Genomic DNA, 18,214 nt, shown 5'->3' on the forward strand with positions numbered 1-18,214 from the left:
TGTTTATCAACCTTTTTAGTTAAGAAAACTGGGATTCATCAATGGGGAGAATTTGTCCAAGATCCTCCACTAAGCCAGGATATGACTCCAGGCTATTCCTACCATTATGCCATGGTACTACATACTACTACCTACAGTATGAAATTCTGGAAAATTTAATGAGGAGAAAAAAATGTCCGGGAGTCCTGTGTATGTTGAATGGGTTTAATAGTTTGAGCTCCTTTTCAGTCTTTTTCTTGATAGTTTGAGCCTAATATTCAATATAGAGCAGAAATAGGATATACAAAACTGTTGATGGTAATAGCCCACCTCCAACAAGGAACAAGTATGGGGAAGTAGTCAGAGGGGATATTTCTTGTAGGTATAGGGTGGTTTGCAAGGTAATATAAATAGATTCTTCTTCAAGCATATGCACAGAAAGACCCAGTGTTGTTAGCTATCATAGTATTGGTAGGAACAACAGGGAGGCAAGATACTGTAACTTGTGTTATATACTTCCCTCACCAGTGTGTACCCTTTTTCATTAAGTGATGGAAGAAATTTTATTTTCCTTCTAGCATATTGATAAAGTGTTCAAACACAAGGAACTGCAACAACAACTTGTGGATGCCAAGCTTCAGCAAACAACACAGCTCATAAAGGAAGCTGATGACAAACATCAAAGAGAAAGAGAGATGGTAAGTTAATTATAGTGTCAAAATTGTTACCAAAGCCACTTAAATCTCTTAAACTCATTCAACATTATTTTACGTAGATCTTGGGTCATGTGATTTGTTTTTTTACTGTCTAGATTGAGAAATGTAAGAATACATTTGGTTTTGTATTTCTGATGAAATTTTCATATAAAATATATACTGGAACTATTATACCAAGTTTAATGGAAAGACCTGCACATGTTTGATTTTCTGTATGTAGAATGTTGTCTTGATTTTTAGATAGTGAGTCACCAGGTTCAAGATTTATGCCAGTTATTGGCAAATTAGGCCTTGAGAGTGAGGGGCAATTAAATTTCACACCAAGTTTTTTCACACCAAAAATGGGTCTCCTACACTCTCTGTTACATTTTTTCTAAAAGTTTAAGGCAGGTAAACTGCTTGTTTAATTACTCTGGTATAACTTTCTGATTAAATTTAACAGAATTCTCTATTTCCTAATCATATGGTATTGTTCCTTGAGTCTGCTCAGATTATTTTGCTTGTCAATTGTGAACATAGTGAAATCTCATATTTATCATACATAAATTAAATCATCTGTGCTTAACTTAAATTAATAAAGTGAGAAATGATTCTAGTAATGTGGACTATTCCATCCAGCATTTCATTCAAGTAGCCTAGGCACTGAGGTAAACATGGTATGGCATACATATACCATGAGTAGTATTCCTGTGTGTCCCTCATGATGTAAACAACTCACCCTTAGTGTGAGTCTAGGGTTTAGAGACATACATTTTTTACAGCATGGACCTTCAGTACAAAGCCATAGACAGTGAAGATACAGTTGCTGTTTTCAATGTGGACTATGAACTGCTTGCACACATGAGTGTACGTGAATGTGTCTGTGTGTGTACATATATAACACATGTACATACATACACGTATTACATAAGTATACTTTCTGGTTGCTTTGACGATATTTTAAGCCTTATTTACACTGTATGTAACATTATTTCAGAAGTTCAAGGATTGAATTTCACAGCTGCCTACCAAGAAAATTTACTGTACCATTTTCTTAAAAACCCGGGTGTATTAACTAGATACTCATCTGCCCCACTTTTAAAAAGGTAATTGGAGACCCAGTTTGTCTTCATTGCTTTGCTACACATACTTTCTACCTGCCTCATCTTGCCTCTCATGACGTCAATGAGCTTTCTCAACCACCCAGATAAGGTCAAGATTCATCACCCTGTTTTCTGCTTTGAAGTGTAGACATCTGATTATTTTCACCTATAACAGAACAATTTAACTCTGAGGTTTTTTTTTTTTTTTGCGTTACACGGTCCTCCCACTGCTGTGGCCTGTCCCGCTGCGGAGCACAGCCTCCGGACGCGCAGGCTCAGCAGCCATGGCTCACGGGCCCAGACACTCCGTGGCATGTGGAATCTTCCCAGACCGGGGCACGAACCTGTGTCCCCTGCATCGGCAGGCAGACTCTCAACCACTAAGCCACCAGGGAAGCCCAACCCTGAGTTTTATAAACCTTACTATGCCTCTCAGGTACTTTTTATCTGTAAGTGGTTTAAAGATTATTTCTATATTCCTAAGTATTAACAAGGGTTTAACAGATCAAAGATAGGGATAATTGGCAATTGATGTAATAGGATGTTTCACTGACCCATGATTCTTGTTAAAATAATGAAGGAGAGGCTTAGTGTTCGGCCATCTGACACTTTAGTCAAATGTGTAATTACTACTAGTGTTTTGCCAGAATGTTTCTGTTTTCTAGCTATTAAAAGAAGCAACAGAATCGAGGCACAAGTTTGAAGAAATGAAACAGCAAGAAGTACAGTTAAAACAACAGGTAACTTGACAGTAGAGGTTAGCAGAGTTTGTGAGTCTCCTGGTTCCCAGCCAGAGCCAGAGCTGAACGGAATAATAGGTCTTTTGGCCTCCTGAAATTTTCCTCTTCACTTCGGGTGACTTACTTATCATGTTTTGACTAGGAATTTTCTCTGGAAGTCCTGTATCCCAAGAAACCCCTCAGTTCCAGGCAAATTGGTATGTCTGGTCAGACTGTTTTCAGTGTTCCCATTCTATCAATACTATCCCGGATAGTTTCTCCCGTATCTTTTGAGTTTCTCCTATGAGGAAAATAAAACAGTAGAAAGTACATATTTTGTTGTATGTGTAGTGTTAGGTCCACTTCCAGGTAAGGTTGCATGTTTGTTCTTTTTAAAAGAATTGGAGTTCTCCCTGGTTTTCAGTTCAGCCTTCTTGTGTTGTCCTTTCCAGTTTCTAATTTGGTTGCCTTGAGCAGATGCTGCATCCTTGCTTTAAAGGAAAGATATTGGAAGGATTATGCTTCTCATCTTGTAAAGTTTTACCAGTTTATTTACCTTCTTTATTATCCCTGTATACTCAGTGATTCATATAAATGGAGAAGAGAATTGATGTGGAGAGTGTATAAAAAAGTTCTGTATTTGCTTTGGGAGATGGTCTTTAATGTGGGAGTCATTGATAATTTCTCCAGGATGAGACACCAAGAGGACCTATTTACCAAGCTCACAGGCCAGCTCTGATTCTGTTGTAATGTTATCAGTGCAATTTCTGTTGTTAGGGACGTGTCACTTTTTGACATTTCCTATCTAATCATTAGTTTTCTTTACTGCCACCTGCTCCCTAAATGTGGCTGTCCTTTCCAAGTATTAGTCTCATTGTATGTTCTTACTATGTCAGTTTCCAGCTTTCATTGATGATTTCATAGTCTTACTGGTGTGTCTTGACCACTGTTTAGTAATGTAGGCACATAAGTTCAAGTGTATGGTAGTTACCACGTACTAACTACACAGTATTGGCCAGCACTGAACTCTCAGGTGGAACAGGATACTTGGATGTTCCATTTTCAGTAAAAATGGACCATGCTAAAACTGCCATAACTTCTAATCTCCCTTAAGTGTCATTGCATCGTATCCTACTCCCTCCCCATCCTATTCACATGAATCTATTTAATATTCCTAATATAGCACTAATGAAAGTGGAAAAGCCACTTTTTTTGTCCTCCATCTTTTATTCTTTTCTACTTCTCTGGCAAACCACTTTATTTTCTGAACCTCTGTTTCCTCGTCTTGAAGATAATACAGTTATATTACAGTAGCACTCCCCTCCCCAACTGAACTCATTTTCTGTGGAAGAGGAAAAGGTGACTCTGCATTCTGTATTCTCTTTAGTCTTGTCAGTTAGCATTATTTTCCCAGCTAGAATAAAAATTCCTTGAGGATAGGGGTTAAAATAAAAATTGTTGTTTCTGCCTCTTTTCGAAGATCTTTTTCTCAACCGTACTCCCACTAAATTCTTTCTCCTTCAGCCAAACTATTCTTTGACTTCTGTTGTATTTTCCTGCTTAGGTACGGAAAGACATAGCCTTGATATCAAGCTAATAATTATGCAGGTTGTACTCTGAAAGATTGATCTTTTTCTAAGAACAGTTTTACAAATGTAAGGAGAAGGGTAGTGCATAAAGCATTATAATTATATGAAATGTGTAGTTATACCACTGTAGTTTATATTGGTGAAATGGAGCTAGTAAATGTACATTTTAAACATGTACAGTTACATTAGACCAACAAAATTTCGTAAGTCTCAGTGCATTTCAGTGAGTTATAAGAATTTTAGCCATTTATGTCTGCTCAAAGATTTATTATGCATTTGCCCTCATTTTTTATCACTTATAACAAGTAACTAATGTTTCGCCACATTGTGTTATTTTGATAGTCTTTGGGATTTTATGTCACTTATCTGGAACTCAGAATATTTGATACTTTTTTCTGTAGCTTTCTGTTTATATGGATAAGTTTGAAGAATTCCAGACTACCATGGCAAAAAGCAATGAACTGTTTACAACCTTCAGGCAGGAAATGGAAAAGGTATTTACATATTTTTAGTAGAATATCACTACTAAATTTATAAGAGGTTATTTTAAGCATAATTACTATTTGGATGGAGTCTGATCCTGATCTTAACTTTATCTTTTCTTATCCTCTGCTGGCTTGTTTAGAAATTTTGCCCTGAAATTACCCCAAGTTGCTAATGATCTTAATACTCTTAAAATTAAATTTTTGTACTAAAGGCGAATTGTTGTTAGGAGTAGATTTTTAAAAGAGTCACTTCAGATGATCACTCCCAGTTCTTTCATAAAACATTGGTAGATTATTTGCCTAAAATGTTTTTAGTCTTTTAAATTTGATCTCTATACATATAATATAGAGAGACATCTTTATAAAATTTATAAAGTAGTTAAAGTTTGGTGTACAAAAATGTTTTGGGTCATTCTAGTTCAGAATATGGGCTAAAGGACAATTTTAAAGTGTATAGTTACCTGCCTCTTTCTCAAAATAAGCAGGGAGTACCTTGGTTTGGAGCATGGATGCTGGAACTGAGATCTCTTGTTTGCGTTGTGTGAATTCCTTGGGGCAAGCTGTTTAGCTTGGCATTTCCCCTTAAAATTGGGATTTTTTATAAAAGGTGGTCAATGGAGGATAAGTAACAGTAGGGCCTGGAATTTTGTAAGCGTTCAATAGGTATTAGTCATGATTATTATTAAATCTTAACAAACATAGTGGTTTAGAGCACATGCCTGGCAGTCACATTTCTTGGATCAATAATTGTTGTCATTTATTGTAGACCATGGGCCAGTTGTTTAACCTTTCTATTCCTTTTTGTTCCTTTATTCTTAAAAATGAAAGTAATAAATGTATCTGCTGTATTTCAAACAGTGCTTGGCGATGTTAAGTGCTCTGTTTACCACCTTCAGGTATTTTTACACCCAGTAATGTGGAGAATTCAGTGACAGTCCTCTCAGTTGAGGCTTTGGTCGAGGGACACAGTGGAAGTGTCAGCTGGACTCCAACACATGTATGCTTTTGATGAAGGACAGTTTAAGACGGGGACTCCCAAATTTGTTATCCTGCTGGAGAATCCTTTGGACTGGAACACATTCCTCTCTGCTAGTGGCTGTAGAGGTTACTACAGATCAGCACTCAAGCCACATAGTCTTTGTCTCACTGCATGGTGGTATTTTGTGGGTAATTAAAATACCGTGGCACACGGCATTGGCTCTGTCTTATCCTTGTTTCCCTCAACAGTGCCTGACTCAATATCTCTACCTAGAAAAGACCTAATGTGCAGACCAACAATAAAGTATTATTAGAAACAAGGGTGATAGACCAGCATACCTGAATCTTATTCTGAATTTCTGAAAACTGAGATCTTGTAGCATGGGACGTCATTTTTTGAATCATTTTATCTTTAACAAAGTCTGAAATAAAACTGTCTTGTGAGTTGTGAGGATGATTAAAGCTAAGGATTTAATAATTAAAGTATTTTTCGTGATCACTTGTTATCCTGCCTCTAGTTCTGATACTAATATGTCTTATGATTCTTAAATCTGTTGGGGGCTGTGAATCTCTGTCCTTCCAAGAATCTGATGAGTTACTCGAGAACATGGACACTTTTTTCATACAACTTGGGGAGAAGGAGTTCTCATCTCTTGTTACCTCCAGCTGGAATGAATTGCACTCCAACCCTAATTGAGAGTTCAGAATGTGGTATCTGAAGTTTCCATGTGCTGCTGCTTCCTGTGAAACTGAGGAGATCAAATATGTTTTTCTCATAATATGCAGGTCTCAACTTTGGTTCCTACTGCTCTACCATAGGGACTTCTGTTAGCTCTGCATGTAACAGACCATCACAGCCACTTTTATAAAGATATAAATAGCTATCAGCCATGTGAGACAAGTACAGTGAGTGTTGAGGGATTAGAAGAACATTATAAAATGTTTTTGTGGTGGGTCAGGCAGTTTAGAATTTAAATTTGCAATTTTGTTGGTTCACAGATGACAAAGAAAATTAAAAAACTGGAAAAAGAAATGATAATATGGCGTACCAAATGGGAAAATAATAATAAAGCACTTCTGCAAATGGCTGAAGAGGTGAGAAGATTTTACATGACTGAATAGAAAATGCTCATTTATTTCAGTATTAATGCAGGCTAGAACTTACGAAGGTTTGCTAGGTAACTGTAGGTTTGATTATATGTTCTCTTTAATACAGTGATTTAGATTGTTGTGAGAGAGGCGTTTAAACTTTTTTTCTTAATCAGTTAGCTCATGTTTATGGTGTAGACAGCTATAAAGTATCTGGGTTTGGCTTTGTTCCATAGCAAACTTGAACTTTTGCAGAATAAACTTGTTAAACCTGGTGTGCTGTTCCCCCATAGTTAATTAGTTAAATATCTGGTGTGGTCCAAGAATTTGCATTTCTTTCATGTATTATGGTAATACTGATGCTCTCGTTGGAAGGCTGCAACCTGAGAGACTCTGCTCTTCAGAAAACACAACTTTCTTTATATTTTTTATGGAGAGAGCACAAACTCAGCTGCTTTTCTACCTTGACTTATTATTTTACAAAAGGCAACACTGTACTGTTTGTCTGGTTTGCTGTTGAAATGTATTTCATTTGCAGTTAGTAATTTTCTCACTTTAATATACTTGATAAGAGTAATTTATAATATTTCACAAGAGAAAATATTGGAACTCAAAAGTGGTGGAAGGAAAGAAAACTTGTAGAAATAAGAACTTTCATCTTCTTACTTATAGCATTTTAAATTAAGATCCTGAATTTCCATAATACTTTATTAAGTCTACTTAGTACTTATTAAGTCAAGAAGTGGATTTTGCTTGCTTTCAAGAAATACAAGAGAATTTAATTTTTGCATTGCTCCCGAATAGTTGTAACTATTTAAATATAGTGGTGTTCAAGAAATGATAAAAAGTAGTTTACAGATTGGCTCAGATAACTTAGTTTTGTACATAATAACCTAACTTGTGTTTCCAAATATGAAGGTTCCATAAATTTTGTCTTTTTTTCCCCAGAAAACTGTCCGTGATAAAGAGTACAAGCCCTTTCAGATAAAACTGGAACGATTAGAGAAGCTGTGCAGAGCTCTTCAGATGGAAAGAAATGAGCTCAGTGAGAAGGTGGAAATCCTGAAAGAGCAGGTCTGTGTAAAAGCAGCGGATGTAGATTCAGCAACACCTGTAATACAGCCCTGCACTGCTCTTGATTCTAAGAAAGAGCTGAACACCTCCTCTAAAAGAGCTCCAGGAGGCAACCTGAAGGCTAAGCCCAAAGGAACAAATGAAACAAAATGCAGCTTAAAAGATCCTCTCCACGTGATCTTTTCTGGGCATTGATTCAGTTGACTAAGATGAAGTGTGATCACTGTAATGAGAGATATATTTTGCATATAACTTTTCTATAGTAGTTCCTCTTCCTCTTGTGATGAAAATTTTCTTACTTTTTCTACCATATCTGTATTTTCTTAGCTGTTGTACTACATGGTACAGGAGGCTGCTTAGCAGTTAGGTGTTGTTTTAATGTATACATTTTTCCACAGCTGTATTATACACATCTGCCTTCTTTTTCCTTCATTGGACTGTATGTGTTCATTGCCTTCTCCTTTGAATGTATCGGTTCATCTGCTCATTGCCTTCTCCCTGCCTCTTGCATATATTTATCAGAATTAAATTGACACTTGTCTGATAATGGTTCCTTTCTGTAAAAACTAATACTAATTTAAATTCTAGTTCATTAATGTAAAAGAAAATATAAAGATGATTACTTTTGTCTAGTAGCTCATTTAAATGCCAGGTAGAAATAAAAGTGCAGTATGTGATATGAAAAAACACAGCATATTTGATTCAGATTAGTTTTTGATAATATTTTTATCACTTAAACTGAGATAACTGCAAGTTTTGACTCCTTCAAAGTTGTGGCAGAATATGTAAATGAAGATGTCATTTGTAGAGAAGGCATTATATTCAGGCAAGTTGTTGGACAGACAGGTTGAATGTGAATTAAAAATATTTGTATTCCTTTAGTTACAGGTTGGAACAGATGATTGAAGAAAAAAAATAGTATTTAGAAGGGGGAAGTTTTCTGAAGTTTGTTCTTTATTTAACTTTGTTAGTTTGATATCTAACAGCTGAATAATCTTATTTATATGTTCCTGTCACATTTATGATCTAAAATGGATTCAAAATTTAATTATATAATGGGAAAGAGAGCCCCGAATGTGAGATACTTAAAAAGTTCCATCACTGACCTTGATGATCAAGGGTCCAGACAGTACATGAAAGCAAAACAAAGTACATGAAAATTGACTAACTACCCTACCAAAATTAACAAAAGCAGATAAAGTTCTTTAACAAATTTTTATAAATATCTCCTTTAGTTACTGAGTTAAATATTGGACTCACTTCTATGAGAGGAAATGAACATGTATGTTAGAAGTAAGAATTTACCTTAAAACTAATGTGATTGATCATATTTCACCAGAATCCTGCTGCATGTAAGATCCTGACATTTAATGTTAAGGTAGTTGTGTGGCGCACCACACTTCTTTGTGGCACTTGTTTTCTGTGGAAAGTAAATCTTGGGCTGAAAGCAATGTGGTTGACAACATTTAAGTCTACTGTTTTGGGTGTAGCTAGGTATATTAGATAATTGTGTGAAATAATACAGAGATATACAAAGGTTCTGGGTTATGTTTGGGATGTATTTGGTTTCCCTTCAGAAATCTTCCTCTGGCTAATTGTTATTATATGACCCTTTTTTTCCTCAACCCTTGTTTGAAAACACTTTAGCTGGATGATGAAAAGTTTAAAGGTTGCGAAGAGTTGAATTGTGCTCGTTGCACCATTTTATGGAATCTTCTAGAGTTGTAAAATCTATAGTGGCAGTGGATACCAAGGTACAGAAAAAATGTGGATGTAGAATAAATTACCATTTTATTTTGAGATGTGTAGGAAGACATTCTGTGGTTATGAGACCAATTTTTTTTAGTTACTTTTGAAACTTTTATTACAGTTGGCTATCACCATACATTTCTCAGGTGTTGCAGAATTACCTACCTCTTTCAAACTGTAAATGAAAAACTGAAAAGTGCTAAATACACTGCTTTATTTTTACAGCTTACATTTTTCCTGAAGATAAAAAATTGAGACAGTCTTATTTTGCAATTCAAAGACATTTTGTAGATTTTTCATAAATGTGAATTTTATTTCATCTACTCTGTTAAAGGTTCAGTAAATATGTAATGACTAATTTAACTGTCTCTGTGTATTCTTTTAACTTAATGTGACTTCATATGACAATAATCAACTGAAAAGATAATTGTGAATGGCTGATTTCTCAGGCCTTGGAAGCATAGGTAATTACTGTACCATTTAAATAAGTGGGTGGGGTGTGGGGTAAAGGATACCACCCCCTGACTGACTGGCAGAAGTCGTTTTATTCAGCCAGAGTTTGTTTCACACCTTATTTTTTTCTTTTAAAGTAGGTGTTTTAGAAGATAGCTGTAGTGTAACTTTTGCCAAGGCTTTAAAAACTATGAATTTCTTTAGTCTTAGATGACCTTAGTAAGGGATATCTGTATATGGAGTTTCAGTGTCTTTTATTCAATTATGTTTTGATAACCAAAAATTGTGTTTACCTAAGTCTACATAAGCAAAGCAGCAAATTTTTATTTTTTGGTTGAACAACCTAGAAGAAAACTAATATTTGTCTTGAGTGTCCAGATACATCACTAAACAATAGAGGTCAAGAGAAATATTGTGAACAATGGTTGGAAAATGCTGAGAGTCAGCCCCTCTATTGCAACAACTAAATTTACAAAAGTTTACATCAAAGAACATTTTCTAGAAAATGAAAAGCTAATTATAAAATGAGAGAAAGTATTTCTTAATCATATGTTGCATAAGGTTATACTAACCAGAATATACAAAGAACTCTTACAACTCAACAACAAAAAGACAACAGTAAAAATTTTGGGAAAGAAAGTGAATAGACACTTCTCCAAAGAAGGTATGTAATAAGGTAGGAAATGAAACTTTAGTAATCTCTAGGGAAATGCAAATCGGAATCATGAGGTACCTTTTCATACCAGCTAGTCCAAAAATGACATAGGCAAAATAACAATAAGATGAAGTTTTGGAGAGATTAGAACTCTTGTAAATTGCTTAGGGAAATGTAAAATTGTGTAGCTGGTATGGGAATGAGTAGAAATTCCTCAAAATTTAGTCAGGAGGTGAGATGATGTCACCAAGATTGGGACATGGGTCTTTCCTGAGTTTGCTCCCCCACACTGGGAAAATTAACAACCATTCTGAACAAGACAACATAGAATCCTAAAATATGGTGGGAGGGAGGTGAGCCTAAAGCACACCCCTGCATCTGAGACCAAGACAGAGCACATTAAGAGGGTAAGAGAAAACTTCCCCCAGTCAAACGCAGCACCATGTGAAGAGGTTCCTCTGACCCTCTGGTTGGTTACCCCATTGGGAAGAAAGAACCCAGGAGGGACAATTAGCATTATCCTCAGCATTGTGGGTTGCTTTGTGGGAACCTGTAATCTGAGCTCACACTGTGGGCAATGTAGAGTTTTTTTGGGCACAACCATTGGGTATCTGACTGTGATGGAGCAGGGACTTGCAAAAACCAGCATGTGAGTTTTGGCAGGCTGAGTTTACGCCTGCAGCATCCAGTCAATCTCAACCACTGATTTTCTCATCCGCAGAACTAAGTTGGCACGTTCTTGGCAGGTAACTTGGTGGGGTGCATATCTGCCTGATGAGGATCCACAAACTAGATTTGCCTGCCCTAGATATCAGTTTGTCTTTGCCCAGTCAAGGTGCTGAGTCGAAGCACCACCCACTGGAAAGTGCTTTCAAGTCTCATGACCAGAAGGGTCAATGATAACTGGAAGCTATGCAGTCCAGGGATGTTCAAGCTAAGAGGCAGGAGGGCAGAGCTGATTACTCCCAGATTAAAGTCAGTATCAGCCATGGAGGTGTCCCCTGCTACCGATAGGTAGGGGGTTAATTCATAGCTAGGGCTGAGTGTAACCCTCAGCCCCTCCCAACCAGTGAGGCTGTTTTGGAAATTGAGATATGCCTGAAGCAGCACCTCCTCTTCCCATCCAGGCAAGGGGGCTGGAATATAGCCACAACTCCTATGGAGAATGCCTTTCAGTTCCATCTCACCAGAAGTCCTGACAAAAAGACCTGAAAGTTATGGGGCTCAGCAGCACTGTAGTGAGAGTATTGCAGACAAAAACATGGTTTAGAGAACAAAGACAGTGGCCCAGTTTGGCCAGGGAACTAGAATGGGGGTTGGCATGGGATAAGAAAACAAGAGCTGCTGGTTTTAGAGCGGCTTCTCCCACTGCAGGGAATCTAACCTGTAACCCCATTTTTTGTAGAACACAGCCGTCAGCATGTCCAGACTGGAGACCAAACCAGATCACATGGGAAGCTGCAAAGCCCATGCAACAGCCTATGTTTAGTGACACTTGAATAGAGAGTATGACCTGACCAGGGAATTTAGTGCACACTAATGGCTGACTTGGATCCCCAGACAATGAGCTGTGCAGGTCCTGGGATACACCTTGCTGCCTGTCATGGCAAAGAAGCTAATTCATAGCCTCATCTACTACTGAAAAGAGTACCCAATCCTGACCATGTAGTAAGCCTGACCAGAGCTCCTAGGCAAATGTGTAGTGTACTCTATAGCTTAACCTGCATAGAGAACCAGGAAGCCTAACTGTTCTAAGCCAGGGTCGCATCCCTCCATCCCATTCTCAGATCTTGAAGAATTGTTCATCTCCCAAATAAATAATAAGAACAGGACCCACCTGCCCAAGGACTTTCCCAGAAATGGTTTTCAGAAAACCAAACCCAGAAAACCAAACTGAGCTGACTGGTGAAAAACTCTCTCTGCCAGAGTAAACCTGTAAAGTCTGGAAGAGGAGTTCCATTACTCAAATGTACAGGTAACAACATAAGAAATAAAGGTTCACAGAAATCAGGTAGATGTGACATCAAATAAAACACTAATAACTGACCCAAAAGAAAAGGAAAACTGTGAACTGTCAGACAAATTCAGGGTAACTCACTTAAGGAAGTTTGGTGAACTACAAGAAAACACATACTGACTGTGAAACAAAATTAGGAAAATGATGACTGAAGATAAAAAGTTCAATGAGGAAATAGCAAACATCAAAGAAGGCAAACAGAAAGCTCTGAGTTGAAAAATAAAATAACTGAAGAATTCAGTAGAGATTTACAGAAAAATCAATGACATGGAAGGTAGGAGGTCACAGGAGTAAAAAGGAAAAAAAAATTGAAAAGGGACAAAAAGACTGCAGGAATTATGAGCCACAATGAATATATACACTACCAAACGTAAAATAGATAGCTAGTGGGAAGCAGCTGAATAGCAGAGGGAGATCAGCTCAGTGCTTTGTGACCACCTAGAGAGGTGGGATAGACAGGGTGGAAGGGAGGGAGATGCAAGAGGGAAGAGATATGGGAACATATGTATACGTATAACTGATTCACTTTGTTATAAAGCAGAAACTAACACACCATTGTAAAGCAGTTATACTCCAATAAAGATGTTAAAAAAAGAAGTCCTTACTTATCAGTACATAGACCTAGAATGGCTGAATGAATAAACCATAAGTTCCAATAATACAATATCTAAAATAGACACAGACCAATAGTGAAGAGATGGTAAAAGGCATTTCAAGCAAAGGGAACCTGAAACAAAGAGAAGACAAATGAGAAGGAGGGATAGGAGGGGGAGGAAGAGGAAGAGGCAGAAGTGTTAGCCATATTTATATCAGATAAAATGGAGTTTAAACTAAAAATGACAGACAAGGAATTTCATTATGATAATGAACATTAATCCATTAAGAAGATAGAACAATTATAAATATTTATGCAACCAACAGCTGAAAATGTGTGGGACACATAAATGTATAAAGCAAACACTAAGAGAGCTAAAAGGAGAAATAATAATACAATAATGTTTGGGGACATTAATATGTACCCTCAATAATGGATTGAAGAGTGTGGCCAAGGTGGCAGAGTAGCAAGACCCTGAGCTCACCTCCTCTCACAAACACTCTATAATCACAACTGTCTGCATAATAACCATCAGAGAAAAAGTCTAGAATCTACCAGAAAAGATTTTCCACAACTAAAGATGTAAAGAAGAAACACAACAAGAGGGGTAGGAGGACCAGATTTTCAATATAATCAAGTCCCGAATCCCCCAGGGCAGACTCTATAATAATTATATTATAGAGGTTCTCCCACATGAGTGAGAGTTCTGAGCCCCACATCAGGCTTCCCAGCCAAGCCTGTGGAACATTTGCCTTTGAAGCCTAGTGGGGCTTAGCTGCAAAAGTCCCAAAGACTAGAGACTTTACTATTTAAGGATGCACACAAAACCTCATGTGCACAATGACCGAGGGCAAACCCTGTAATTTTATAGGAGCTTGGGCGAGCCCTACCTGCTGATCTTGGAGAGTCTCCTGGTGAGAGAGTGGGAAGCTACAACTCACCCTGGGGACTTAGACACTGGTGGCAGCCATTTTGGGGAACATTCAGCCATGTGAACACTCCTGGTACCTCATATCTTGGATCATTAATGCAAGACCTGGCCCTACCCAAACAGCCTGTTGGCTCCCATCAACAGACAGGCTGCCTAAAGACTGAAGAGCCCACATCCACCTCTAAACATGTCCCTAAAAAGAGTCCAGCCTACCAGCAGGCCAAGAGCCAGATTCATGAACAACTGGACAGGCACCAGCACCTCCCACCTTGAAGCCTGGCAAAACCTCTAGATCAGCCTCACCCACCAGAGAGCAGTCCTGAGAAGCAAAAAACTATGATCCTGCAATGCATGCCAGACCTTACTCTGACCAGCTGGGCCCTGGCTCTGCCCACAAATAGGCCAAAAACAATCATTCTGACATCCTGGGCCCCATACCCAACAGTATCAGAAATCTTCCCTCCCCACGTCCCCCACCATGATCTGAAATGAGCTCTAGGATCCCTGGGCCATACAGCCAGACTCCAGGAACCAGCTCTGCCTGTCAGTAGTCTGGTACTAACCCCAGGGTCTGCATTCACCTGTCACTGGGTGGGCAAAAGCCCCAGGGTCCCAGTCAGGACCCTGCTCCACCAACAAATAGACCAGCACTAGCTCCAGGGGCCCCTAGGATTCGGCAACCAGCCACCTCATGACAAGGCCCCACCAAACTGTAGGCAATAGCATCCACATAAGGCAGGACCAGGGGCCAAGCAAGCCTACAAGACCATTGACATGGTCAGCTAACCGTGAAAGAAGGACCATGCAGCCCTTTGAGGGGGAACCTCTGGAGCATATACCTCAAGCAATGAGAGGAAAGTAAACTGCTGGCAGGAATAGGATGTCTCCTACAGATTGCCACTTCTCCAAGAAACGTAAATACCCTACAACATACAGAAAAATGCCAATAGAACCTTAGACAAAATGAGACAGCAAATGAATAATTTCCAGATTATTGATCAAGATTAACCCCCCAGAAAAAGAACTAAGTACAGTGGAGTTACGTAATCTACCTGAGCAAGAATTCAGAGTAATGATAGTAAAAATTATCAAAGAACTCGGTAAGAGAATGGATACACAGAGTAAGCAGTTAGAAGGATTTAACAAAGAGGTAGAAAATATAAATAACAACCTGACAGATGAAGAATACAATAACTGAAATGAAAAATACACTAGAAGGAATCAATAGTTGACTAAATGACTCAGAGGGAGGGACCAGTGAGCTGGAAGATAGAATAGTGGAAATCACTGCCACTGAACAGAAAAAAAAAAGAAAAAATAATAAAAAGAAGTGAGGACAGTTTAAGAGATAACTGAGACAACATCAAGGGCACTAATATTTGCATTATAGGGGTCCGAGAAAGAGAATTGAATGAGAAAGTCCTTGAGAAAATATATGAAGAGCTAATAGCTGAAAATCTCCTAGACCTAGGAAAGCAAACAGTCAACCAAGTCCAGAAAACACAGAGAGTCTCATACAGGATTAACCCAAAAAGGAACACACTAAGACACATAGCAATCAAAATGAAAAAAATAAAGATAAAGAGGGAATATTACAAGCAGTATGGGAAAAGCAGCAAATAATATACCAGGCAACTCCTGTTAGGCTATCAGCTGATTCTTCAGCAGAAACTCTGCAAGCCAGAAGGGACTGTAATGATATATTCAAAGTAATGGAAGGGGAAAAGCTACAAACAAGAATACTCTAAACAGCATGGCTCTCATTCGGATTGGATGGAGAAATAAAAAAATTTTACAGACACTCAAAATCTAAAAGAGTTCACCACCACCAAACGTGATTTACCACAAATTTGAAAATACTTCCTCTAGAAAAAAAAAAAAAGAAAGAAAAGAAAAGGAAAAGGAAAAGCCACAGCAGGAAACAAGAAAACTATGGAAGGAAAAACTCCCCAGTAATGGCAAGCATACAGTAAAGGTATGAAATCATGCACACACAGAGCTAGTTAAAAGGTTAAAAAGTTAAAAGACAAAACTTTTAAAATAATCTGTGTCTACAATAAGCAATTAAGGGATACAAAAACAATTAGATTGTTTTTGTTAGTAAAATATGTAAATTATGTAAAATATGATATCAAAAACAGTAATCATGGAAGAAAGAGAGTATGAATATAGGGAATTCAAAATGCATTTGAAATTAAGAATCCAGCAGCTTTAAACAACCATGTATGTATATAGTCTTCTATACAAATACCCATGATAACCACAAACCAGAAAAACCTATAATAGATATACACAAAAGAGAAAAAGATATCCAAACATATCACTAAAGTTAATCATCAAATCTCAAGCTAAAAGAACAAAGAAAAAGAGTGGGGGGAAGACCTTCAAAACAACCCCAAAACAATGAACAATATGGCTATAAGAACATATTGATAATTACCTTAAATATAAATGGAATAAATGCTCCAACCAAAAGACATAGAGTGGGTGACGTATAAAAATACAGGACCCATATAGACTGCTTACAAGAGACTCACTTCAGATCTAAAGACACACACAGATTGACAGTGAAGGTATGGAAATGGAATGGAAATAAAGAGAAAGCTAGAGTAGCAATACTTATATCAGACAAAACAGACTCTAAAATAAAGACTGTTATAAGAGAGAAAGAAGACCACTACACAATGATCAAGGGACCAATCCAAGAAAAAAATATAGCAATTTTAAATATAAATGCACCCAACATAAGAACACCTCAGTATATAAAGAAAATATTAACAAACATAAAAGGGGAAATTGACAGTAACACCATAATAGTAGGGGACTTCAACACCCCACTTACATCAAAGGACAGATCATCCAGACAGAAAATCAATAAGGAAACACAGGATTTAAATAACACACTAGACCAAATGGACTTAATGTTTATAGAGCATTCCATCTGAAAGCAGCAGAATATGCATTCTTTTCAAGTGCACATGTAATATTCTCCAGGATGGATCACAGACTAGACCACAAAACAAGCCTTGGTAAATTTACAAAAATTAAAATCATCTCAAGTACCTTTGATGATCACAACACTGTAAAATTAGAAATCAACAACAAGAAAAAAAAACCAACCCTTCAAAATAGTATGAAGTTGTGGAGGCTAAACTATATACCACTAAAGAAGTCATAAAAATCAGAGGAGAAATAAATAAAATAGAAATTAAAAAACAATAGAAAAGATTTATGAAACTAAAAGCTTGTTCTATGAAAAGATAAACAAAATTGATAAATTCTAGGCAGACTCAACAAGAGAAAAAGGGAGAGTGCCCAAATCAATAAAACTGGAAATTAAAAGAAGTTACAACTGACACCACAGAAATACTAAGGATCATAAGAGACTACTACAGGCAGCTGTACACCAATAAAATGGAAAACCTAAAAAAAATGGAGAAATTCTTTGAAAGGTACAATCTCCCAAGACTGAACAAGGAAGAAATAGAAAATATGACCAATTACTAATACTGAAATTGAATCAGTAATTTAAAAAACCCCAAGAAACAAATGTCCAGGACTGGTTGGTTTAACACGTGAATTCTACGAAAGATTTAATGAAGAGTTAACACATAACCTTTTGAAAGTATTCCAAAAAACTGCAGAGGTGGAGACACTTCCAAACTGATGATGATGAGGCCTTCATCACCCTGATACTAAACCAGATACGGATATTTCACACACACACACACACACAAACGCACACAAATACACACACCTTACAGGCCAATACATTGATGAACATAGCTGCAAATATCCTAAACAAAATACTAGCAAACAGAATCCAACAGCAAATTAAAAGGCTCATATACCATGATCAAGTGGGGTTTATCCCAGGAATGCAAGAATTCTTCAATATATGCAAATCAATAAGTGTGATATACCATATTAACAAAGTAAAGGATAAAAACTATATGATAATCTCAATATATGCAGGAAAAGGTTTTGATAAAATTCAACACTGATTTATGATAAAAACCCTCCAGAAAGTAAGCATAGAGGGAACTTACCTCAACATAATAAAGTCCATCTACGAAAAACCCACAGCCAACATCATTCTCAAA

At 37.3% G+C, this 18,214-nt stretch overlaps 1 protein-coding gene across 3 annotated transcripts in view; it reads left to right on the forward strand.

Moving 5' to 3' along the window:
• Positions 1–9,817, forward strand: part of LOC132419203 (gamma-taxilin-like) — a 60,917-nt gene extending 51,100 nt beyond the window's left edge. For all 3 annotated transcript variants that reach the window (XM_060003179.1, XM_069540389.1, XM_069540390.1), the window contains 5 exons: positions 558–677; positions 2,443–2,517; positions 4,487–4,579; positions 6,548–6,643; positions 7,586–9,817. In XM_060003179.1, the coding sequence (XP_059859162.1) occupies positions 558–677; positions 2,443–2,517; positions 4,487–4,579; positions 6,548–6,643; positions 7,586–7,906 (705 nt within the window). In that variant the 3' untranslated portion in view covers positions 7,907–9,817. The remainder of the gene's footprint in view (positions 1–557; positions 678–2,442; positions 2,518–4,486; positions 4,580–6,547; positions 6,644–7,585) is intronic.
• Positions 9,818–18,214: the final 8,397 nt, after the last annotated feature.

This window comes from Delphinus delphis, chromosome Y (genome assembly GCF_949987515.2).
Source record: "Delphinus delphis chromosome Y, mDelDel1.2, whole genome shotgun sequence".
NCBI lineage: Eukaryota > Metazoa > Chordata > Mammalia > Artiodactyla > Delphinidae > Delphinus > Delphinus delphis.